The following is a 24682-nucleotide window of genomic DNA, read 5'->3' as shown; positions in this document are numbered from 1 at the left end:
GGCAGTGAAGCACCGGTGTTGAACACTGATGTCATGCTGTCGATGATGATGACCACACGGTTCACCCCACCGTTTGCTTTCCTTTTCGAACACAACTTGGGCAATAAACCCTCTTTAAGTTGGTCAGTTTCGTTTTTATCCTTATTTTTAAGATATTCCGTTTTCCTCTGTCAGGTGGACGAAGTGCTACAGTTCAATCTGTGAGTAGACTCTCAATGCTGTGCGGACAACGACGTCCGCAGTTCTATGCTTGAATGTACTCGAGTTGTCCGGAAAAAGGCACAAGATGAAATCTATCTGGGAAGCATTATTGACTGACCACGATAAGAACTTCACTAGGCAGGGTGGGGCAGTTCAGCTCTCGCCTTGAAACGCGCATAGGTCAGGTTTAGTTACTACCACCCCCCGTCCTGTTTGAAGTTGTCCTCAATGCGGCAGACTGATGTTTAGAGTAGTATCTATTGGTGTGACGACCTCCATGCACCACGCGGAGATGAAGTTGCTCGACGCCATTAGTAAACTCACTGAGCTGTTTTCGGTTGCCCCCCGAGGCGTCAACGCTCTCCTTAATATGACGTAGCGGCCAAGATGTCCTTAGCAATTTCACCGTCCCTTCCGCACAAAGCCATCGTAGAACCATTGTAGATGTCATTGTTGAAGAAGCTGGGATATCTGTGGTACGCAGTGACGAATGCTCCCAGTTTCATCACTGAACACATTTGGATAGCGCAGTGTAGACTTACTACTCCGTTTTCCGAAGACGCCGTAACATTAACAGAACTGCATGTAAGAGACGTTTTTATGCAGATTTATTACCGGCCTTGTTTTAGCGCCATTCGGCCTCTTACCCGGGGCGCATCTCTAGCCTTTGCATAGCAGCTTGTGACGCAACAAGGCACATTCAAGAACCGTAGATCGTTCAGCTGTAGCACTCTTTCGGTGGTTAACTGCATCAGAAGGAAGCACGAGGGCTGGGAGACCCAAGCCCAGGCAGGGGAAGTCGAAGTTCAGAGTTCGGGTTCGAATCACGGACCTTCCGGTCACTCAATTCGCGCTCTAACTACGAAGCCATTTGACTGCACTGAGCCATCTTGCCAACAAGGCACATTCAGAGACTGGTCGATCAGCACCGCCAGCAGTTAGATTCTGAAACAGATCTTGTCCGTCCAGCCCACCTGAGGTGGTTTATGTTTTCGCTGTTGTTGGCGGCGAATCAGCCTTCTTCCTTAAAAAGACAGTCAATAGCCTGGACTGTCAACCAAACACTCATTTTCTCCCTTCACCTTGGTAAAAACTCTTCCATCGTGATGGGGCAGTAAAGAGGGGTTTCTCAGCAGAGATTGCTTGATTAGCTTTACAGTGAGCTGAAAAGAAAGACGTCAATTGTTCCCCATCTCATCGATCGAGGCCTTAGGAGACTTACCCTCTGGAAAGGCCTAGCAAGGTCTACTATAGAAGGGCTGTAACTAACAAAAGATAACTTCATCTGAGGGTTAAGTTTTGTTAGCTAGGAGGGGACAGTTTTTGTGCGCGTGCACTGTGAACTAGGCTGGCTATTTGCCATTCCACTCATGTTTGGCTGTCCTAAATCACCGGGCATCTGCTCCTGACCTTAGCTCGCCTGGCTTTAATCGCGCGATGACTTCAGGTGCTCGGTATCCTCACCTCACGATCGATCGATCGATGCCGGGTCAGCGTATGAATCATGCATGGATGCAGCGCCGCAGTTGTTTCCTGTTTCAGGGACAACATCCAGACTAATCACAACCACACCCTACTTTTCCCAGTCTGCGCTCGGGTGTTGTTGTTTGACGGGCTACCTCTCGTTTGTGCGTGTGCGCGTGTGTGTGGCCTTAACCGCTAGCCTGTTACACCAATCCCGCTCTCTTCACTCCCATGTTCTCACTGCCTCCTGTCGCTTGTGTAGCCACTTGGCCCACTCGCACCCATACACGCAGACACGTGCTTGGCCGGACAAGCGCAACCTTCCTTCGAAGGGCGAGATCCGCATCCACTCAAGATCATCCGCCCCCAAGTGGTACTGCTACCACCAGATGTGACCCCTGACCTCTTTGCATAGACCCCATGCAACTTGTGTTTAAGTATAAGCTAACGGTTGTTGTTTCCGTGTCGCTCATTTCCACAATTCGAAACACTTACTGTTGCGCCACACTGGCGAAGGCTACTTACTGGACCTTCTCAACGTGTTAGCTGGTTTCCATCAGCTCTGATTCACCTCCGTTTAGTGCGATATGTGGGGTCACGTGCTTGGATCACGTGACAAAGGTTTTGTTAAGCGCACGTGACCTAACGTCATCGTTAGAACGACACTGGGCCGTAGTCGTTGTTTTGATGAGAAGTTTCACAACTTATTGTTGTTGAACGGTTGTTACGGGCCCCACGAACTTATCGAGTATCCGCCAGGTTGTTCGCGCTAGGCCTTGAGTGTTTTGGCACCAACGCCGTCCAGGCCATATTCAAGCCTTCTTCCTTCGTGTTTCCACAAGGCGTGTGTAGAGCGCTGGCCCGCCCCATCGGAAATTTGTCATCTGCCCAAAGTTGCTACTCGCGCGAACAATACTCGTCCCGCTCTGACGAGACATTCGAGACTGGTGAAGTACCTCTGGTTGAGGCCTTTCAGGGTAACTATGTCTCATCGTCTCAACCTGCTGGAATATTAACCCATTATTCAAAGCGAATAATGGACCGCTGTTTTGTATTGACCAGATCGAGTACTTCATACCATAAATGGTCCGGGGAGCTTGACCTGGAATTAAAATTTGCCTTAGAAACCCCCCATTTCAAGGAGAGAGAGAGGGCTTTGAGAATAAAGTAGTCAAGACGCCAAGATCTGACTGAACGTTAGCACTCAATACTTGAACCGAAATTCTGGTCTGCCAACCGGCTCTATTCTACTTGGGCAATGCAATACCCTTACGAGTCGGTGATGTTTGAGAGCTTGATCAGTGATGTGTGAAAATCCTCGTCAGCGGACAAGGTGGCGTAATCGACTGTTCGATCGTAATACTCGCCGCCTCCTAATGGTTCATTCCTCTGTGCACGTCCAACATTCCAGACTATATTGGTGGTGGTGCCGTAGGAGACTAGAGCTTCTGTCGTGGAAATCCACTGAAAAGATGACTCATCACGCCAGTAGCTCTGAACTTCAGATAGCTTATATGGTGTTCATCGCTAGAAGCAGGAGTGGACTGAAATACGCGGATATCTTGCCATCGATTGCCGCGCGTGAAGTGCTGCATTTCGTGACGTAAGTAGGACCGGTTCACCTTGTCGCAGAAGCTAGCTGCCATAAATTGAGTGGTTTTGTGAGAATATATGTTTTGTTCGTGATTCTAGTGTTCGGTACAATCATCTCTTTGAGAAACAACATGGATATGTTAACTTCCAATTCCCCCCCCCCTTTCGAAATTGAGTTGAACGTACCTGCTCAGCGATGTCGCTCTATCTAGTAGTCTCTCCAATTCACTTGTTTCCCATCTTGCTTTTTTTCTTCAAATGCGTGTGGACAGATGTCAATGACTACGATGGTAGTGATGAGGACTGTGGTCTGCCTGACTCGGCTCCCAATGGTGTTGGTGGTGATGGTGGGCCGACAAAGCGCTCACGAACCGCGATCACCGAGTTGGATAAGCATCGGATCAAGCATCGGGAATTGTTCCTTTCCCGGCAAATTGAGTGTCTTCCTGCCACACACATACGTGGTAAGTGCATGCTCGTCCTGCTGCTGCTGATTTCTTCGTTGGAGGATTCTTTGCTTCATGAACTTTCCATGATTAGCTCGTGTCCGTTTCTGTTTCATTCGTCACTCTCTTCTTTTTTACATCTCGTCACCCTATTCTCTTCCACATCTTTGTGACCAGGAAAATGCTCCGTCACACTGTACAATGATGCCGAACCGCTGACCAACTATCTGGCGCGGGAGGACACGTTCTACTACAAACTAATCTATGATCCCGCGCTAAAGACATTGCAAGAGGACCGCGGTGCCATGCGCATCGGATCGGATCATCAGTCGGAAATTCAGTCACTACTGAAGGAATGTAAGTTCTCGTGTTGTCAGACTTGGCTCCCTGTCTTTCGAGCCAACCTCCCTTCCACCGTTAATTTATTGAATGAGTTATTGATGTTACATTGCTAACGCCACACTCGACTCTTCATCGAAACAATACATCGCATGGGAACCGCCGGATGACGAGTTCTTACGGGGGCCTGGATGTCATATATCCGGTCATTCATACCTTTAGACTAGCCAATTCAAGGTCAACTGCGATCCTGTTACTTGTGTTTCTGAACTTTGGACGTTGGATTGCACCAAGAAATGTCCACCGCGTGCTTCAACAGGGTGACTCAGCCGCGGTGGGTACGCGTTCCACGTTGTGCCGGCAAACTATGTGTTCGGAGTGACGTCGCCGCTAGATACCAAATCGATAGGACACCAAGCAAACTGTGCTCCCCTCTGTGATTTCGAGGGGGGAACCGATCCCCCATTCAATGGTAGAAGTTTTTATGCAGCTGGACACGGGCTTTACGCCTGTTATAGCAACGCTTGTTTCAACGTACAAGATAACAACGTTGAATGGCATCCTTCGAGATATTGTGACCGAATTCAACCAGCTGTGCCATCCAAGCTTGCTCGTATCATTTTTTGGGAGAATCAAGGAGTAAGGGGTCTTTAGGCATGACATCATATATGTTGGGCACTTCTTATCGCGATATGATTCCAAGTGATGGAACACGGTTAGACAGCATAAACAATCAATCGGAACGCTCAATTGATGCACTCTGGTACACTTCAAGGCCCTCAGTCTGAAAGTACAAGCTGTCTGGTACGACAACTTTTCAAGAGGTCTTTAAGCACCAGTTCCCGCGGAAACTTACAATCCATGTGCGAACCACCCACCATTTTCCGAGAGACTAGCGGAAGTGAGTCGTGCTATGGTTGTGTATGCGGTCGACTTGATTGCTGAATTGGGTCGCGTCAAACCTCGACAAATGGGTTGTTTAACCAGTGCAGTTGAAGCTGGTGCGCGCATTTCGTATTGGGTCATCAGTACCACACAACCAGTAACTAGGAGACTAATTTTTCTTGGTGTCTGTGCAACGGAGTAGTTTTGTGGTTTCCACTGATCGACTAATAAAAAAAGGACAAAATGTTAAGACCCCTACTTTCATCATCATTATCAGCTGTAAGAACTGACGTGACTGTTCCCCTTTGGCCTTCCTGGCATGGTTGCATCTTGTAGAACGAAGTTCCAGCCAATGTAGCAGTACTCATGTCCGACTGCCGCGACTCCCGCTTTAGGTTGGGATATGTTAAAACCACGGCACTTGTCGGGCACCTAACGAAGGTAGCGCGTCGTTGGAATTCGGCACGTTCATTTGTGGGTTCTCAAATCCCTGAAAATGAACGTTGAGCTTACTGGTATGGCAACGAAATGTTGCAGGTAGCGTAGGAAACACTAAAGTTTGACGATTGAGTAGGTGAATCGTTCATACTGTCCGCTGATAGGTATTTTTTGAGTTTACTCGCATTGTTGTTGCATTCCCATGTGAACTACTCAAGAACTACCGTGTGGCGTGAGCCAGGGACCTGGTCTCGATACGTGAGGCTTTATATGCTCATTTGTTTATCCCCGGAGAATCTCTGGTCAGAGTAGGCTAGACGAAGTGGACAGACAAGCCAGTCACACTCAGCTGGTTGCTTTGGTCGCCTGACGTAATTTGAATGCCGAAGAGCTCCTCTTTTCGGCTGTGTTCTGGACAAAAACCGCCCGAGATCAATCAAATTCCAACCTGGTAACGGCACCCATCTCATTGGCTCCTTAGTGAGCTCGGGACAAGACGAAACTATGGTTAACGATCTGGGGAGAGGTGACCCGGTCATCTTGTCAACGACGCTGCGGAGGCCCTTGCTCAGTCCACATTGTGACGGCGGAACCTCTTTCATCAGTGGTCACCTTACTTCGTAACTCTTCCTCTGTTTTCACCATCGTTAAAGCAAATTTATCTGTGTAACTGGCTGACTGAAATGAACGGATTTCGGACTTGTGTCTCAGGTCATCTAAAGGTTACGCTCACCACTAGATTGTTTCACTTTATATGTATGAGAGCGTGTATGAGAACACTGTGCGTGGTTGCCCTATTTTTGACTCGGCTCGTAGCAGCCCGTAATTGTGCTGCGTTGTACCACTTTCCAGTCCTCTGCTGAACTCGCTAAGACGTTATACGCACCACTTGCCAATTCAGGTCGCGATGGTAGAAGCCTCATCGTTTTCGTGCTGCCTACCTACCAGCTATGTGTTGACTGGCCGCCACAGTGGAACGGGTTCAGTTTGGCGTTCTTGTCATCTTCAATCTCTATAATTGACCGTCTGAACTTTCCAAGCAGGTGCAGAAAAGTAAACCTGTTTTCGGGCGAACCATCTGCCTTCTCATTTTGTCAGTCCTGGCTTGTAAATGTTGCGGTTACCGTACTTTTGCTACAATCTTTTTTTTGCCAGCCGAAACTGATCCCAGATTCTCAAGCAAGCTCGAAGAGCTTGTCTGGAAACCGGGTCGTCTCACAAATCAAGAGATTGACATGTTCTGTCTGCTGGTCCGTGCAGTCGGCACCTTGGGTCGTGCCTACGATACTTCGTCTTCGTGTCGACAACCCCTCCTGTTGAGTGCTGCCTCTGCTTCAGGGCGCGATATCACCCGACAGCATGCGCACGATCTACTTCACAAAGCAGACTATGATGTCAAGAAAGCCATCGAACTTCTGTTGCCAGGTATGCCTCTCCCCGCGGATGCATTGTTTCTCAGTACATCTCCTCACATTGACATTCATTTTTGATGTTATTTAATTTCGCAACTGATTTGCAGGTGGACAACCGGTGATTTGTAAAGACCAGCTCGAAGAATGGTCCACGAGTGAGTCGCACCTGTTCGAAGAAGCCTTGGACAAATATTCCAAAGTATTTCCGGATATTCTGTCGGACTATATGCCGTGGAAGACACACAAGTCCCTTGTGGAAATGTACTATTTCTGGAAGACCACCGACCGGTACGTGCGGCAAAGACGAACCAAGCTGGCTGCACAGGAACACAAACTCAAACAAGTCTACATCCCAAACTATAGCAAGCCCAATCCGTCCGTCCTGTACAACGGACCGGATAAAGGTGGTCGAGGTTGCGAAGGCTGTCCAGGTGAGTCTGCCCGACCGCGACGGACACATTCTCTCTTTTCGTATCTCATAACTAACCTCAACCACATCCATGTCTGTCTTTTTTTTCGTCTAGCCACCATTTCTCCCCAGTGGTACGCCTGGGGTCCCCAGAATCTCCTCTATCGGCTATGTACCAGCTGTTGGACCTATTGGAAGCGCTATGGGGGTTTGAAGAATCTGGTGTCCAAAGGTAGGTTGCACCCCACAATCTGAATGCGACGTGTGTCTGTGTCGAACTGTGTAGCTATCGCTTAGAGGGAACTCAAAGTTGATCAGATCAGGATTTCCAAAGTGGCTTGTCCAGGCTGAGCGAGGTCTGTCTTTGAGCTTCACCGACTTCCGAACCGCTGGATAGATCTCCTTGCCTGAGCTGGGGTACATCGCGTACCCAGATCATTTCGGACGAATGCTTAGTTCACAATGCATGTCTGATCAGGGCTGCTGAAAATTCGCTCATCCGATGACTCAAAGTCAGACTACATAAAGTTTCTACACAAAGTTGTCCCATCTGACCCTCTCGGATGTTGTCACGTCAGGAATCGGTTGAGTGCAGTGGTTCTCCCAACGAACGACGAGTTCGTTTATTCCATTGCTTCTTGAGAAGGACGAACTTTAAGGAACCCCCATTTGTTTTACTTTTAAAAATAATTTCTCGCTAATCAGTCAGACAGTCACTTTCAATGGTGCATAAAAACCGGCAGTAAGCTGTCCAAGGGTAGGCAGCGTCCTATCCAGAAGAATATACTCATTTTCATGCCAACTTGGGGGATTCGCCTGGAACTCAGCTGAATCCAGCTCGTTCATGATGTTCTTAAGTAGTTTGGGTTCAAGTGGAACATGAGGTTGACGGAAACTGAGAGATTGCGCCTACCTGATGAGCCCCGAGAAAAACGAAACCGGTCGTGGGCTGTCGAGGAGTTTTCAGCAACGTTATGAGTAGTGCAAAACCTCATGATAATTTTGTCCCACAAAACATGGCTCTACACATTCCCTGCCGTAATACCCATCAGATGTGTACTATTGCGTACCAGGGAAGGACCCGTTTTGGGTTCCAGGCAGGGAGTGTGCTCTTCGCAAATTAGAGCAACGTGCCAAAGTCCTCTGCTGCTCTCACTTCAGACTGGTTGGTGCTGTGACACCTAACACCCTCCCCCCACACACGTAACGGTGAGCGGCGATTCGGGTGCTCAAACCAGCTTTTCAAATTTGTGCTACTCACGCGCCAAATGAATCGAAAACTACACTAAGCTCAGGCCCCCACTTCCAACAACTGGCCGTCAGTGGACCTTACCGCTTGACGTAAAAACCCATTTGTTCGTTCAACAGCCGAACGACATATGTGTGTGGTTTTTAGTAGAGATGGTTCTTCATCGGATCCTGGCAAAATCTGAAACACGTAGCAAAACAACCTCGCAGCGTGCCTATTGTATTTCCCGTTAATGGTGTGATAAACGAGGTTGTCGGTACAATGTGCCATGTTAAACTGGGAATATTCCTCATGAAATATCAGACTCTCAGGTAGAAATCCAAAGCGTCAACAGCCAGGTCGGCAAATAGTGGTGAATACAAATAGAAAAAAGGAACATCGTTTAAACGCGATACACTACTTGTAAGGTTGCTGAAAACTCTTTGACAGCCCTTTGCAGGTTTCGGCTGTCCAAATGAGGCATGAGGCCGTCTGGTACAGCACATTTAGAACATCGAGAACGAGAGATTCAGCTGGGTTCCAGATGGGTCTGCAGTCAGAACCAAATTGGTATGCAGAAGAGTGTATATAAGAAGAACACCGATTAGTTCAATGTCGAAAGTGGCGTGCAAAAAGAATGCATACTACGATAAGAATTCTCATTGGGTTTGCCAGTTTGCTGGCTTTCGTCTAGTCTCGGTTTTGTCCGTTTGATTTCTCATACTAATGTTTGGACAGTTGTGGACAGGACGTCATAATCTCTTGCATAGTTGTGCCATTGACCAACGAAACGTTCCATTAAGTGCTCGCTCACTTATTTCTTCTCTTTCACTCCTGGTCTCCCACCCACAGGATCCGGCTCTAATTCCTCCAGTGGCCGTCCTTGTCCAGAACAGCGAGCACAAGGTGAGATTTTATCTTACCGATTCTCAGGCTTCAGATCAAAATAAATAAAAAATATGTTGGACAGGGTGTCGACAGCCATAAGGGTCAAACAGCGGTTCCTGTCGGCGTCTTCAGTTCTCTTCTTGAATCTACACTGTCGATGCGTTTCATCCTTGTTGAGGATCATCAACAGTTCCAATCACATTACTTCAAAAGTCATTGGTTTGCCTGTGATCTTTTGGCACCGATCACGATGCGACTGCACACATGAGCCTTACAAGTTGAATCGCTTTCTCCTGTGCAGGAAGCAACAAGGTTTTGTACTACGATCGTGTTGACGTGCCTCTCTCTCTCGGTTACTCTGCTGTAATCGATATGATCGATATGTTGCAACGGCTAGATTGACGTGATAAGCCGCTGTTGTGCCAGACAGCTGCGATGGTCTGACCCGAGTACACACACACACACACCGCTGTAGGGCGTCGCCATTTTTTGTGGGTGTTTTCTGCTATTCGTCACATCGATCCATGCTGAATGGTGCTGTCTTTCGTGTGGCACGACATTCGGATTGAGTGAAATCGGCCTTGTCTTGGACCGGACTAGTTAGGCTCTCCTACTTCCGCACGGTGACTATCCGCGGCTAAGTTTGATGGTGAGACCACCCTGCTAGGATCGGTTTCCCGAATGTCCGGGCGATTTTTCTTCGCGCATTTGTGAGCGAGTAAACAGAACCAGCAGGACAATAGCAGTAGTGAGTTTCCTGCCATGTCCCAGCCTGCCCAGGTATGTGTGCCAGGCTCGAGAGAGCTCAGTGGTTAGGACTTACTAACCGTAAGGCCCATCCTCGATATCTCGACTGCTCCTGTCTAGGCCTGGACACCTCATGCTTCTTTCGTGTGCCATGACAGATAGGTACCGATGACGTTGCAGCTGAACGGCTACTGACACGTGCTCGACTTATTTCTGGTCAGGTTCTCGGATCAGTCCTACTGTTGGGGTCTTACTTTGATATGATGTCGGAGGCGTTTCCCTAGTTGCTGTCCCAAGCTGCAGACACTGCTTGTTCTTGATCGCTTTCTCTCTATCTGTTGAGAGTTGCTAAACGGGCGAAGAAACTATCCACTCTACGTCACACTAGTGCTGTCTCCTCAGTGAAACGTTCGCAAATCAGCTGGCGACTGATAAGCCATTAGTAGTCCGCAACATTTCCAGTTATAGGAAAACAATAGATTCACTTCGAAAGGACCCGTGAAGTGACGATGAAACATGAAGATAAGGCTTTGGGGCACATGCATCATTCCGAGTTTGAAGGTGTAGAATTGCAGTCGGATGATCTTTTCCAGATAAGCCCCGCCAAAAAATTAACCCCCGCCACCCAAAAAAGATTGGAAGAAAGAGAATATGAAATGTGTAGTTTCAGTTTTTTATTGGAGAGGGTGAAATTGGGACACGTGTCGAAGAGATTCGATGGTTTGTCTGTGAGCCTTAGTCGTTGGATCCACAAAGTTTTCTGTATGATTAACCGTTTCATGATTCAATAATCGTTTCAATTCCTTGGTATGATGCCCGCATATCGGAGATGATGATTGAGCCCGGAGCGATGCAGGCCTGGATTGTGTCCATCAAAGTGGTCACAGTTCGATCTGACACTGCATACATGAAAACCTCTTTAGTTTCCCGGCTGGGGAAGGACTCACCCTGTGTGGTTTTTACGGTGAGATATTAGCGTTTCATTGATCTCGACGTGTTAACCTGGGCCGCCGATAACTGTTGGAGTCTGCAAAAGCCACCAGGCGCAAACTTCGCGAAGAAAGTTCTTCCAGTCAACAGCGGTCGTGTGGCTAATGGATAATTCCTCTGAACAGAGTTTGATTTTTGCCAAATTTTTGAACCAGCAATAGATCAAAATAATTACTGTCCTAAACTCCATCCTAGATCGCTCCAGCCAAGTTGCCTTTCGAAGACCGATTTCTTGTCGACACTGTCACCTGTCGGGAACAGTTGAAAGTGTCATTTGGTAGGAATTGTCACATAAACGTTGCTGATGGATCACTCCGTGGCTTCGCAAAAAACGTATTACCGTCTCCCTGTCATGAACGAGAGTCGAAAGCGTCTGACAGTTCATTTAAGGTTTTACGTCCGAACGGAGAAGCGTTTTGTACAAAATGAGCCTGGATGTGGATAAGGAATTGTGTTTTCATCAAAAATAGGTGTTGTGTGAGTACATTAAATTGGAGCTGGCAACAGGTGGGGTGGGGCTTAACTTTTCGCACATGCACTTTTTCCATTAGTGGCGGGGCTTTGACGAGAATTCATTCAACATGAGGAGACCATCCATGGTTATCTGAAATGCTTAGTTCTGAGTTCTTTGCCGTAAAGAATGTCGCCATACGGGCTTCGTTGGCATTGAAATGGAGACGTTCACTGAATGTGTCGTTGTACAGTCTTCCTACGTTCTGACACTTCAGGATGTTAAGCGGTAGTGGACGTTCATGGTGCCATTCCACGACCTAAAGATTTACCCAAGCTTTCGCAGTCACGGTCAGACGTCAGACCTCAGCCGTTTTGCGCTGGATAAGCAATTCAGAATTAGCATCGAAGTCGTTCAGCTGTAGCACCCTTTCGGTGCCTAACTGCCATGCCTCGTGTCCTAAGGTTGCACGTGGGCTTGGATACTCCCAGGTTGCCTGAGACTAGACAGGGGAAGTCGAGAGGAAGAGGTCGGGTCGGGGCCTTTCGCACAGTAAATTCGCGCTCTAACCACGTGATCCATCCCGCCCCCACCACCACTATCTCGCCCACAACCAACATTTGAAGAAAAGAACAACAGAGTAGATAGAGGTGGCTCTCATGGAACACCTGTAAGCTTCGAGAGTGTTGAGGAGTTCTAGCCTTTCAAGCATGTAAATCTGGACGAGACTTTGCGTACCTCTGTTTCCCTAGGGGAGCTTCAACAACACCCCCTGTCAATCCTAGCATTTCTGTAGTCCAGACGGTGCGATTGTACTACCCTGTTTCGACGACCAAGCGAATGAGCGACTGGGTGTACCAAGCAGACAATGGCATCCAACATCGAGCGCGACTTGCAGTGAGAATACTAATCCCTCAACTAAATGGACACCGAAGTGTGTCTCGACTAACTATGACTGGAGTTTTCGTGAGGACGGATCGACCGGATTGCAGTTGAAATTAGTTTTCTCCTTGACGAGGTCGGTTGCTCTAATTTTAGTCAAATTCTGCTGTTTTACTGTACCGTGTCTCATACCAGATAATGGGTACAAATTCTCCCAGATGCGAATTCTCACCGATGACTGTCGGGTTCAAACGTCGAACTCTGCCGGGCGTCAGCACTCTATCGAGTCCCGAAGTTGGTGACCGATTTTTGCAGGCGTTCCATTGTCAGACAGAAGTGGATGGAACTGGCCTACTTGGGGCCGTTTGTACGCTGTTGCTACCGTTGAACCTCCGAGACTTCCTGTTTATGGAGACTTGCACCAAGTACATTAGAGACAAGGTATATTTCCCCCCTCTTCGAGTGGGCCGGTATTCGGGGTGCGCGTTTGGCTTTTTTTCGTGTACCGTGCCCACGTTCTCCCGCCTTCAGACGGTTTGACCTTGGGGCCAGGCCACCACACCCACATACGCACACCATTTCGAGCATGTCCAATGCTGAGTCACCGCTTCTGCTACGTTTTGCTCTCCCTTTAGTCCATAAGGTATCGATTGGTGCGTGCGTTCGCCAAGCCGCCGTCCGCCTGTCGCCTTGGCAATGGCGTACCAACGGGCCGACGCGTTATCCGGGTGTGACTGAGCGTGGCTTTGCCTCACGCTCAGCTGATTCGGTGTTACGGTCTAGATGCATCCGGTCATGGCGAGTGGCGATTAAGAAATTGTGTATTACCGGGTGTACTACTGATTTTAGAAGCACATGAAAAATGCAGACCGAATGGTTGCATACCTTTGTCCAACTTGCCAAACCTAGGCTCGAATATAGCACCCAACTTTAGGCATAGTTTTAGCCGGATCACACCCCCCTCGGATACAGTCCAGGGGTTTTAGTGTTAAAACAGCTATCCTGTAAATCTACTGGGTTCTTCCTTTCGGGCAGCATGCATTTTCATACCGGTGATGTTCCATCCGAAAGCCTGATGTGGCTGCGTACCAGCTTCGAGAGTACGATCTCTTGACTGCTAAGCGTATCAGACAATACCATCGTTAAGTCTTGACAGAGTCTACCAACCGTCACCTTTCGGTTTAGGCGACTGAACTTCTGTGTACCCGGGCAACGGAAAGGTATCTTTCGACTCTTTGTTCACCTGTCAGTCCACAGCTGCTTAACGCGCTCAGCAGCCGATTTTGGAAGGGGATCCTTTTACCGCACTGTTCATCAAAGTCAACCAAATATGGCTTTACCATGTAACCCATCGTACGTGTGCATTCATCTTGACTTGCTCTGGATCATATTGCTAGTCCCACGAGTGATTTTCTCGCTACTTTCAGTGCGGTTGCTGACTGCTTGGGAAGCAATGCAGCTTTGCTCACCTCTGAGGGTGCCGATATTTTTGGCCACATTCAGACCTGTACTCTCGTTTGTTTTTGAAGAGCATGGTCAGAGACATGAAAAGTGAATGCAAGCGATGAAAGTGAAAGGGTTACAGGAGAATATAAGAGAGAGAGAGAAATGTCTCATTCAAAGCTATGCCACCAACAGTTCCAGTCAGATGAAATGAATCCCAACGTATGTTAGGATTTTCGGTATGGAAACACGTGTGCAAAGACCAACAACCGAAGAAAGGACATACGATTTTGAATGCTCTTCAAGGCGCGGTAGGCGCTAGCACAGTCAAGACTCGCACATCAGCCACAAAGTGTCCGTCATACAGGGTCTGGTGTGAGATTAAATGGCAAAAATGTACATTCAACGCCATGTGCCACGCATAAAAGTGTCATAAGTACGCAGAGAGCCCACAATGGCAAGCAAACACAAATCACTGACTGCGACCTTAGGAAGTCCCAGTCCAATAACAAACAGCCTTAGCGGATTGAGGAAACCTTTACCTCTGGTTTCGATATTTCGACTCTAGGCAAAAGACCTTGCACGTGAGTACGCTGTTCCAAAGGTCGACTCATAAGTAGTTGAGTTGCACTCAAAACTGAGATGCACTGTCCTGTGGATATAGGGACTTTGATGCTTTCGGTTGTGATATTCCTGTGCAGAGGCTAATTCAGGGTAACAATCAATGATGGAATTCACTTCAATAGACTGACTGTTCTGAGGGTTGATCTCCTCTGTGGTTGGAATGTGGTTCGAAGGACCCAATTAAAGGAGTCCTCACAGTGTAGGTAACTACTGTTGACTGCTTAGGGTGGCCATGGCAACAACTGGGACTTGGGTCAGCTGAGCAGAGTTGTGGAAAATTCATCACCATTAGCTCGCAGTCGACAGTTGTGGGTGGTCACGAGAAATACAACATTTCGTTAAAAGAAGGTATCCTCCATGGGAACCGATTCTACGGGAATCGTAACAGTGCAACGGATGACACCCAAGACGTTTGTCTCTTCTCACTTGATAGATCAGGTTGGAGTTTTTGGAATGGTGAGAACTAGGTCGTTGAAGTTCAGACATTGAGGGCGAGATGGCTCAGTGGTTAGAGCCCGTGAGTTTACTGACCGGAAAGTCCGTTGTTCGAACCCGACCTCTGCGTCTCTCGACTTCTCCTGTCTAGGCTCGGGTATCCCATCCCTCGTGCTTCCTTCGAGTGGCATGGGAGTTAGGCACCGAAAGGGTGTCACAACTACACATGAGTAATCTGAATCACCAATCTCATTTGAGGTCCGATCAGTGAAAGGACTAACAGAACAACCGTTCACAGCGGCTAATTCAGGCGCCCCGAATTCATGTATAAGTGGACGGGGGTGAGCTACAGCTGACAGATTATTACTACTAATTATTATTATTATTATTATGGTTATCAGGTTCAGACATGACTACTTGATTGACCCCAGATATAGTGGTGGTAACATTCAAGATGATGGCGTTTCATACATGGCCGTGTTCGAGAAACGGGAATTCTCCGCATGAAAAAAAGTGCTTTTGGCATTTGGCAAAGCGTCTCTTCATCCTCCAGACGGTCGAGTTCCATAATGGACCTTTACCATTATTTGGTAGGAAAGACGTGTCAAACCCCCCGTGATCAAGTCGTCTTTACTGGTTCCCTAGGAGAGTGTTTCTGGTTGGAACGCCACCACTTTTCTTTCTGTTTTTTCTCCACTCGTTCGTTATCAGGCGACTCCCACTAAGACTAAATCTTACACCTGTCACGTCTACTAAGCGCAAGATCCCCTCCCTTTATCTTTATTTTACCGCATATAGAGCGACAGGCGGCATCGCGAACATCGTCCCAAACCTCGGGTTCCACAAGCGAGACCGATTCCAAATCCATGGTGATTGCGGACGGTCCTGTTGGTTCTACATCCTCAGTGAGTCATTGTTCCCTGTCCTTTTGCGTGTGTCCCCGGTGAAATCGCCTTCTACACGATGTATATATTGATAATTCAATACCGTAAGGTTGTTATTTACCCTTTGCCTCGAGCCCAATCTCTGAACCGTCTGAATTCAGCGATACGGGGACTTTCAAGTGAATCTGCCTGTATTTTCTACCGATAGAAATGTCGTTCTCTCAAGTACGTTATATCCCCACTCTTGATCGCCTTATCCACGCATACCGCGCGATACATTATCTGTTTTTATGTCGCCGTTCGATTTAGGACAATAGAAATCGAAATTCACTGAGCGTCACTTGTCTCTCGCAGAAATAGACCCTTAACAACCCATAACCCTGCGATCTCGGCTATTTTGAATGACTTTTTCATGCCGTGGGAATTTGCAAACCATCGAGGGCTGTCTAGCTTGCCCTTTTTTCTCGATCAGTGACCCCCACATTCATTCCTGGTTCATCTTATTCTATATTGTTTATGCGGTGAGTCAGCCGAGTGACCCATCCCACCACCATATACCCTTCGAATGCTAAAGGGCGCTCATCTGACACACCCCATTCTCAACTGAAAATTGTGGGCGAGGGCCCCACATTCATTCCTGGTTCATCTTATTCTCTATTATTTATGCGGTGAGTCAGCCAAGGTGGCTCAGTGGTTAGAGCGTGAATTTACTGACCGGAAGGTCCGTGGTTCGAACCCAACCTCTTCATCTCGACTTCCCCTGTCTAGGTTTGGGCAACCTGGCAGTATCCTAGCTCTTGGGTGCTACCTTCGTATGGCATGACAGTTAGGCACCAAAAGGGTGCTGCAGCTGGATGATTTATCTATTTATCAACTGAAAATAGAGTCCTTCACTGATTTGATGTTTGTCCTCGGGGCCTTCGTATGGCCTTTCACGACCCCCACTTCGCTTCGCCAAATAAATTTGGCCGTCACTCGTTGGTTTTATCGGACCTCTACCCAGATTGAACTATACTGCTCCAAAGGCAAGTCTCTTTGCAATACAACGGCAACGTATTCCGGTTACTCTCTGGACGAGTGATTCATCCATTCAACACTGACTACGATGATCCATACTCGCCGATCTGTGTGAAGAGTACCGCAGAGCTAATCATCAACGGGATCAATAAACTCTCGGTCCCCTTAGCATGCAACAAGTGGAATTTGATCACACTCCCCGAATGAATCTTGGTCAGCGTGTTTTGGAAATTCAAGTATGCTAGGCCGAACAGGAGCCCACCTGATCAAGAACTACTTGCGGCCTACTCTCGCACCATGGTTTGTGGTTGAGTCACTGTTGTTCTCCCTAGGCCGGGGGAACATGTGTGCGCGTGCAATCTCTTCCCACGTCTGTCAACTGACACAGCAAGACCACTCAAGATTATACGTGGCACTGAACTGGATGATACTCACTTCCTGCGCAGTCTCAATGCTTCGACACAGCGGCCCACCGAAAGTCTTCCCGTCTGAGCCTCGGGGTTTTCATGGGCACCCGAAGGGAACTTTTGTATTGCGGCTGCAGATGGTACGGATATCCTTCTGTGGCACTACCCAGTGACACCACCCAGCATGCATGCTTATACGTGATCATATCAGGCGCGCAAGTAGATTATTAACAGGGCGACTGATCACCGATCGATTGCGCACACCATTCATCCATCCATCATTGATTTGCAACCCTCGCTCTGTCTGATCTTATCGACCGCTCTTGACGCGGTTTCTGCCTCTGCCGACATGACACAAGCGCGCGCGCGCACGCACCCACGTCGTGAAGCGGGTCAACTGTGTGTGCTTCTTCATGTTGTTTGTCGTCTCGTTGCCGTTGTCCACGCTCGTTCTCTGCAGGCGGTCATCCGAAACGCGCGCGCGCACACACACACACATGTCACGAGCACGGGCGCGCATCCTTTAATTACGCGCACTCACCGATACATTGATTCACGTTCACCACCTGCATGCGGTCACATACCCAGGCACGCCTCTGTCATAAACCGTGTATGTGGTTTTATCGGACCTCTACCCAGATTGAACTATACTGCTCCAAAGGCAAGTCTCTTTGCAATACAACGGCAACGTATTCCGGTTACTCTCTGGACGAGTGATTCATCCATTCAACACTGACTACGATGATCCATACTCGCCGATCTGTGTGAAGAGTACCGCTGAGCTAATCATCAACGGGATCAATAAACTCTCGGTCCCCTTAGCATGCAACAAGTGGAATTTGATCACACTCCCCGAATGAATCTTGGTCAGCGTGTTTTGGAAATTCAAGTATGCTAGGCCGAACAGGAGCCCACCTGATCAAGAACTACTTGCGGCCTACTCTCGCACCATGGTTTGTGGTTGAGTCACTGTTGTTCTCCCTAGGCCGGGGGAACATGTGTGCGCGTGCAATCTCTTCCCACGTCTGTCAGCTGACACAGCAAGACCACTCAAGATTATACGTGGCACTGAACTGGATGATACTCACTTCCTGCGCAGTCTCAATGCTTCGACACAGCGGCCCACCGAAAGTCTTCCCGTCTGAGCCTCGGGGTTTTCATGGGCACCCGAAGGGAACTTTTGTATTGCGGCTGCAGATGGTACGGATATCCTTCTGTGGCACTACCCAGTGACACTACCCAGCATGCATGCTTATACGTGATCATATCAGGCGCGCAAGTAGATTATTAACAGGGCGACTGATCACCGATCGATTGCGCACACCATTCATCCATCCATCATTGATTTGCAACCCTCGCTCTGTCTGATCTTATCGACCGCTCTTGACGCGGTTTCTGCCTCTGCCGACATGACACAAGCGCGCGCGCACGCACGCACGCACCCACGTCGTGAAGCGGGTCAACTGTGTGTGCTTCTTCATGTTGTTTGTCGTCTCGTTGCCGTTGTCCACGCTCGTTCTCTGCAGGGGGTCATCCGAAACGGCGCGCGCGCGAACACACGCACATGTCACGAGCACGGGCGCGCATCCTTTAATTACGCGCACTCACCGATACATTGATTCACGTTCACCACCTGCATGCGGTCACATACCCAGGCACGCCTCTGTCATAAACCGCGTATGTCTTCTACCTCTTCGTCCTTGTAAGTATGCGCAAGCTTTCTAGTTGGTCACGTGGGCTCTCCGTCGGTCCCTGGTTTATTTTCATGGGCATCCAGCTGCTCCCCTTGATCTGGCATGAGCAGTAGGTTTTATGAGTATTGACTGTAGTTCAGTCCGTAACACTGCTAACAGCTTTTTTGACCCTTCCTTGATTGCAGACATCCGTTCCATCACAGTCAGCGATGCGCTATGCCGAAGGGAGCGGCGCCCCCGCCGCGCTAGTCAGTGGTCCTCGTGGTACCCTGTGCTTCAGAACCCCGTCAGTTATCCGATTGGCACGTGTGCTTTGCCCTGAACTCGTGCGCCCTATTCTTCTCGCTCGACGCCCTGGTAAGCCGGCAGAAACCACAGCAACAGGAGGTCCCTCCAGCATATCTGGATCAGGCGATGCGGTCACAGACAGTTTGTCGTTTGCGGCGCTGCGGACAGCCGGTACGTGAAAGCAATATTGTTCTTTTTTCATTTTTTCTCTGGCAGCATCGTCCCTCCCTTTTGTAGGAACGGCCACGTTCACCTTATCAGGCGAACTGATGATCTGGCCCCACACTGGAAATGGGACAGCCTGATTTCCACGCGACTCTTGGCACGGCTCATCACTGGAACCGAATTTAGTCCGTCATCTGCGCAGATTTGACCTCAGGTGGTGCAGTCCTTACCAGGCGACAGACGATTGGGGTGCAGAATAAATTGCTCGTTTTTCCCTTTTCTTCAGTGGGACAGAATGAATAGTTTCTCTGGCCAGCGTACGCTAAGAAAGTCCATCAATGTAAATCCCGTTACAACCTCATCTTCTCATCTTGTACCACTAACATCTGTTCTAGGCTTTCCATCTCTGTCCAGTTTTCATATTCGCTGTTGCATTCTCCTGCAGTCACCATCGTACCAGGTCGCGCTGCTTCGTGTTTTGCTTTGAACAGTTGGTTTATTTATGTTTCTTTCCCCACAGTTGAACCTCTCCTCTCTCGCCTACCCGACCCAACGGTGTTGCTGGTCAGGCCACGCCGAATCGCCCCACTTGACTGTGTAATAAATAACTTGGCCGAACGTAAAGGCATCCCGCTACGACGAATCGATTTCAGTCACGCCCTCGGGTCAGCGAGCCAACTGAATGGACCGATTCCGGCAGCGGGCAAGCGACTCCGTTCCCCCAGTGGTGGGAATGAACTCAACGGCACTGGGGCGTCCGGTACGAAACGGGAGACGGGCGATTTACTCAACGGAACACAACCTGTCCAAGAAGGCAACAACTCCACCTCACCTCCACCGTGTAAGAAACAAGCCACTACTGGAGCGACGGGCGGAACTCGCACAGATCCGAGTAATGGGATAATAATTGTTCCGGACGGACCGGTCGAAAATGTTAGTATTCGCTTATCATTCTCGTTTAATTAAGTGTTAACTAGTTCACTTGCTATCCTTTCCGACCGGTATCTCCTGTTTGGGACTAAACCAGTTACACCAGTTGCGGATTCCAGACAAAGTTCCTTGGATGTCATTTCCTCGGTTGCCTGGGTTTCGTTCAGGCCAACACGCAAAGGCCTGTGACCCGTACAATGATACTTGAGTTTAGCGTTCTCTAACGTTGTGATGGCTGGCATTAGCGGTCGAAAGCACTTTCTGGAAGTGCAGTCTTGCCCGTCAGCGGTGCATTTCACAGCTCTCGAGTCCCGATGGAGTCTTTGTCCGTGATCTGTGGGCGCAAATCTGTTCGCGTGACCCTTGGCTTCCTCTCGACCTTGCACCACGACCTTGTAAAGCACCCTTGGGGTCACCAGACCGGTCCACGCCGTTGTGAATCTAAGTTCCTATCTAAACGGTCTCATTAAACGACTATCTGCTGTGGTGTCAACTGGAACCCGTACGACGCTGCACGGTACCTAGAAGTGGACTATCCAACTCATCAGTGGCTGTTCTGAGGATTGCATACTGCGCATATTTCTGAAGGGTTTCACAGATCGAAGTGAAGGTGTCGTCTCTCACCCGTTTAGGCCGCACGGGCCCGTCAAAATGTCGGAAACTTCTTTTTCGTAACTACTGACTAATTTGCATAGTACGCACTCTTTGACGGAATATTTTCCCCTTGCCAGGAAAAGACTAGGGGAAGCGCCACACGAGCATTCTCAGGTGGACTCGGGATGACTTTATAACTGTTTGTTGATACAAGCAACCTGGCCTATGAGTGCCCCTGACCCTGACAGTTTTGGCTCAAACATGAGTGCTGACACTGGTGCTTCACTGCCGTACAACCATGAGGTTCGTCTAATTTCATTTAAAGCCCTAAAATGAAAAGAAGGGGGAAAGGTTAGGTGAGGGAGAGGGCCCAGTTCTGGCCTATGTCAAGCTTTCTGAGGTACTCACACCTCCAAGCCAGTGACTTGGCTCTGTTCTGGTTCCTATCGCCCGGTGTTTAATGTGTTATATATCACCCCTCTTCTTTTACAGGAGGAAAATTGCTGCTGAACTCCATGAGTAGTAGTGCTGTGGTTCAACCGTGTCCCCCGCCCGGAGATTGATTCTTCGTTAATGGATTGCCGCCCCCCCCCAGCCTAGACACTTACGTCCCTCACATTGTTACGTTGTGTTCATCGCGCACCATGTCTCTCCTCATCTTCATCAATTGTTCATTTTTTATGTACTTTTTCTCTGTGTTTGCCTTTAGGTGAGGGAGAGGGCCCAGTTCTGGCCTATGTCAAGCTTTCTGAGGTACCCACACCCCCAAGCGCAGTGACTTGCTCTGTTCTGGTTCCTATCGCCCGGTGTTTAATGTGTTATATATCACCCCTCTTCTTTTACAGGAGGAAAATTGCTGCTGAACTCCATGAGTAGTAGTGCTGTGGTTCAACCGTGTCCCCGCCCGGAGATTGATTCTTCGTTAATGGATTGCCGCCCCCCCCCAGCCTAGACACTTACGTCCCTCACATTGTTACGTTGTGTTCATCGCGCACCATGTCTCTCCTCATCTTCATCAATTGTTCATTTTTTATGTACTTTTTCTCTGTGTTTGCCTTCTCTTCCGCGTGCCGCCGCCGCTGCATCTTGTTGTCAATTATCCACCATGTCCATTTACCCTGCTGGTCTTCAAAAATAAGTCTTATTTTTTCAATCGCCGCCTCTCACTTGACTGTTCCTTTCGTGGCTTGTCTGCTTGGCGTTTTCAACGTCGCGGCAACACCTGACTCCCTGGATTAGTGTCCACACTTGAATGTTGTAAGAACGGTTGTGACTTTTCGATCCGCCCATGACTTGTTCGTGTCTACTCCTGCCTCTCTCTCTGTCTTGGAACCAGTCTCCGCTATCTACGATACGATTCCGCTCCTACGAATATTCAGAGACTTTTATCACTTTGTAATCATACACTCTATGGATTCAGTGTGACGCGTGTGATTACCGGCGTCGATTCGTTTGTTTCTGATGTACGTTTATGCGTTCTGCACTGCGTCGGATGCACGTCCGATCTTATTCCACACACCCACCACACTACTAATTTGCGTGTCAGTAGTAGGCACGTTTGGACGTGAACACTTTATGTGCGTGTGCTGTTACGGGACTACGGTCACCCGCGCATGGTTGAATCAAGCTCTTCCCCTTCTTGTGTGTCATTTTTCCTTTTTTTGTGTGTGCGTTCAAGTGAGAGGGAAGGCGGCCATGGGATCTTATAGGATCTTGGTTCGTCCAATCCACCGCGGGTTTTTGTATCTAAGCATTTCTTTATCGAACAATTGCCGCTTATGCGTACATACGAATTTGCTTGTTTATCTCAAGTGCACACAAACAGACTGTTGGCACATGAATTTTTTAACGCCTTTTTTTAAACGTGTTGGGGAGATTGTGCAAGCGCGTCATACTCTGTGAGGGGCTCTTCTTCATCACTCTGCTACTCAGATTTCCTTCTGCACTAGGATGCGGAGGGAACAGAATGATTTTGATGCAGGGGGCGGAGTTATCGGCACAGTTCAAGTTCCTGAATCATGGAGAACGATGGAATTATCCACGGAATGGTCCTACATCGTTCGACCTGTTTCCAGCATCTACGGGCGAGATGGCCCAAGTGCTTAGATCGCGAATTTACTGACCGGAGGGTCCGTGGTTCGAACCCGACCCCTGGCTCTCGACTTCCCCTGTCTAGGAGGCTTGGGCAACCTCACAGTATCCCAGCCCTCGTGCTTCCTTCGGGTAGCATGGCAGTTAGGCACCTGCAGGGTGCTACAGCTGAATGAAAAAAAAAAACCGGCATCTACAAAGGAACAATTTTAGAGTCCACGCGCGTGTCATTCGAATTAGACAGAGTGATTTCGTTACAAGGCGAACCACGGAAAGGGCTATCTTATTCGCTTTGTCAAGTATTATCAAAGTCGCGAGCTGCGTTGCCATATTCGGGGAGGGTATTGTGCCATCATGAAGAATGTACTTGGGCAGTCGGGTTTGTATTCCTTTAGTAGGATGAGGTAATTCATCTCGTGTATAAATGGTCTTTTTTGCGCAGATGTGGACTTTGAGATGAATAGTGTGGATGGTGTTGACGAATTAGTGAATCGCTGATCCCACCAGCTTGCAGTCTTCAAGTTAACAGAAGTCATAGCATTCCCATTCTTGGCTAGACATCTTGTTTCCAACAGTTAGTGATCTGATTTCCACCATCTCACTTGCTCATGTGAAAAAGTCGTGCTGGGTGGTGCTCTGAACTCGAACCGAACGTGCATATGTCATCTTTGGTCAGGATAACTGACTTATTTCTATGAAACGGGGAGCGGGGAGTACCAACATCCAACTCTAAGAGGGAACAATGCACGTGCTTGTTGCCAAACTACCTGAGTGAACAGATTGGATGTGAATCACCCTAGGGTGTCGATCACTTGTGACGGTTTGCCGTGAGCTACGTTCTTCAAGGATGCCCTGGAAGTTCCTCCGAAAGTTCTCCTTCTCTTCGTCTGGATAACCTGCTTTGCGATGCACCCCAGCTTACTGCGGAGGCGCGTTGTGCCATCGCGCCCCACTGAAACTGTCGACAAGCTCACGCGGTGTGCCTTGGTATGTGCCTGGTGTCGCCTGTAATGAGATTGCCCCTAGCTATGATTGCTCGGACATCCTATCTAGCCGGAGCTCTTCCAGCTTCGAAACAGGTCGCAACTTACCAAAATGAAGGTGTCGTTTTATAGCTAGTTTATTTTCCCCGTCGTTTGCAGGCGTGCCCGAGCAGACATGTCCTGCGGTTCGGTGAAGTTGCCGTCTCCGATGCCAGGTGGAGCTTGCTAACCGTAGTTATCCGAGCGTCCAGCTGGTTGTCGGTTACCGCTGGTTCAGTTCACACAGGTTGTCTACTTTGGCGCCTCGGATGCCCTGCGACCCCCCTTGTGGTAAGTTGAATGTACTTACTGACGTGGAGGATAGTTTGCCTGATGCACCAATCGTCGCCAAATCTGTGTTGTGTCTTGATGGACGGTCGGGCAACTCTGTATCGGTCCCTTGGCTTCCTGCTCCGCCCACTATGGTATATCAAAAGGCACGGTAGCTCTACGCAGCCCTGCATGTAGACAAAGGAAGATTATTACAACTGTATTTATAGGGTAGTCACAGAGTGTTCCACAAGGTCGTGCCAGAATTTCCGTGAGGGGGCGAGAAGCGTCTAGTCACAGGTGCTTGATTCGGATTCGCTGGCATTCTGACCAATCAGGGCATGCCTTCGTTTGGCCCATGTCCTGCACGTGACACATCCGTCCAAATGATGTGCTGTTCGGCTGTTAGGGACGGTTGGCCCCCGAACAACCTGTCACGTCGAAT

At 48.8% G+C, this 24682-nt stretch overlaps 1 protein-coding gene across 1 annotated transcript in view; it reads left to right on the top strand.

The window, feature by feature from the left end:
- Nucleotides 1-23121, top strand: part of T265_03747 (hypothetical protein) — a gene marked incomplete at both ends in the record, with an annotated part of 45949 nt that extends 22828 nt beyond the window's left edge. Inside the window, 10 exons of the mRNA XM_009168294.1 lie at nucleotides 3531-3722; nucleotides 3882-4061; nucleotides 6522-6791; nucleotides 6886-7209; nucleotides 7303-7419; nucleotides 9268-9321; nucleotides 15674-15780; nucleotides 19063-19336; nucleotides 19851-20263; nucleotides 22930-23121. Of these exons, the coding sequence (XP_009166558.1) occupies nucleotides 3531-3722; nucleotides 3882-4061; nucleotides 6522-6791; nucleotides 6886-7209; nucleotides 7303-7419; nucleotides 9268-9321; nucleotides 15674-15780; nucleotides 19063-19336; nucleotides 19851-20263; nucleotides 22930-23121 (2123 nt within the window). The remainder of the gene's footprint in view (nucleotides 1-3530; nucleotides 3723-3881; nucleotides 4062-6521; nucleotides 6792-6885; nucleotides 7210-7302; nucleotides 7420-9267; nucleotides 9322-15673; nucleotides 15781-19062; nucleotides 19337-19850; nucleotides 20264-22929) is intronic.
- Nucleotides 23122-24682: the final 1561 nt, after the last annotated feature.

The sequence above is a fragment of the Opisthorchis viverrini genome (assembly GCF_000715545.1).
Source record: "Opisthorchis viverrini unplaced genomic scaffold opera_v5_54, whole genome shotgun sequence".
Taxonomy (NCBI): Eukaryota; Metazoa; Platyhelminthes; class Trematoda; order Opisthorchiida; family Opisthorchiidae; genus Opisthorchis; species Opisthorchis viverrini.
This window is presented reverse-complemented; position numbering and strand designations above follow the sequence as displayed.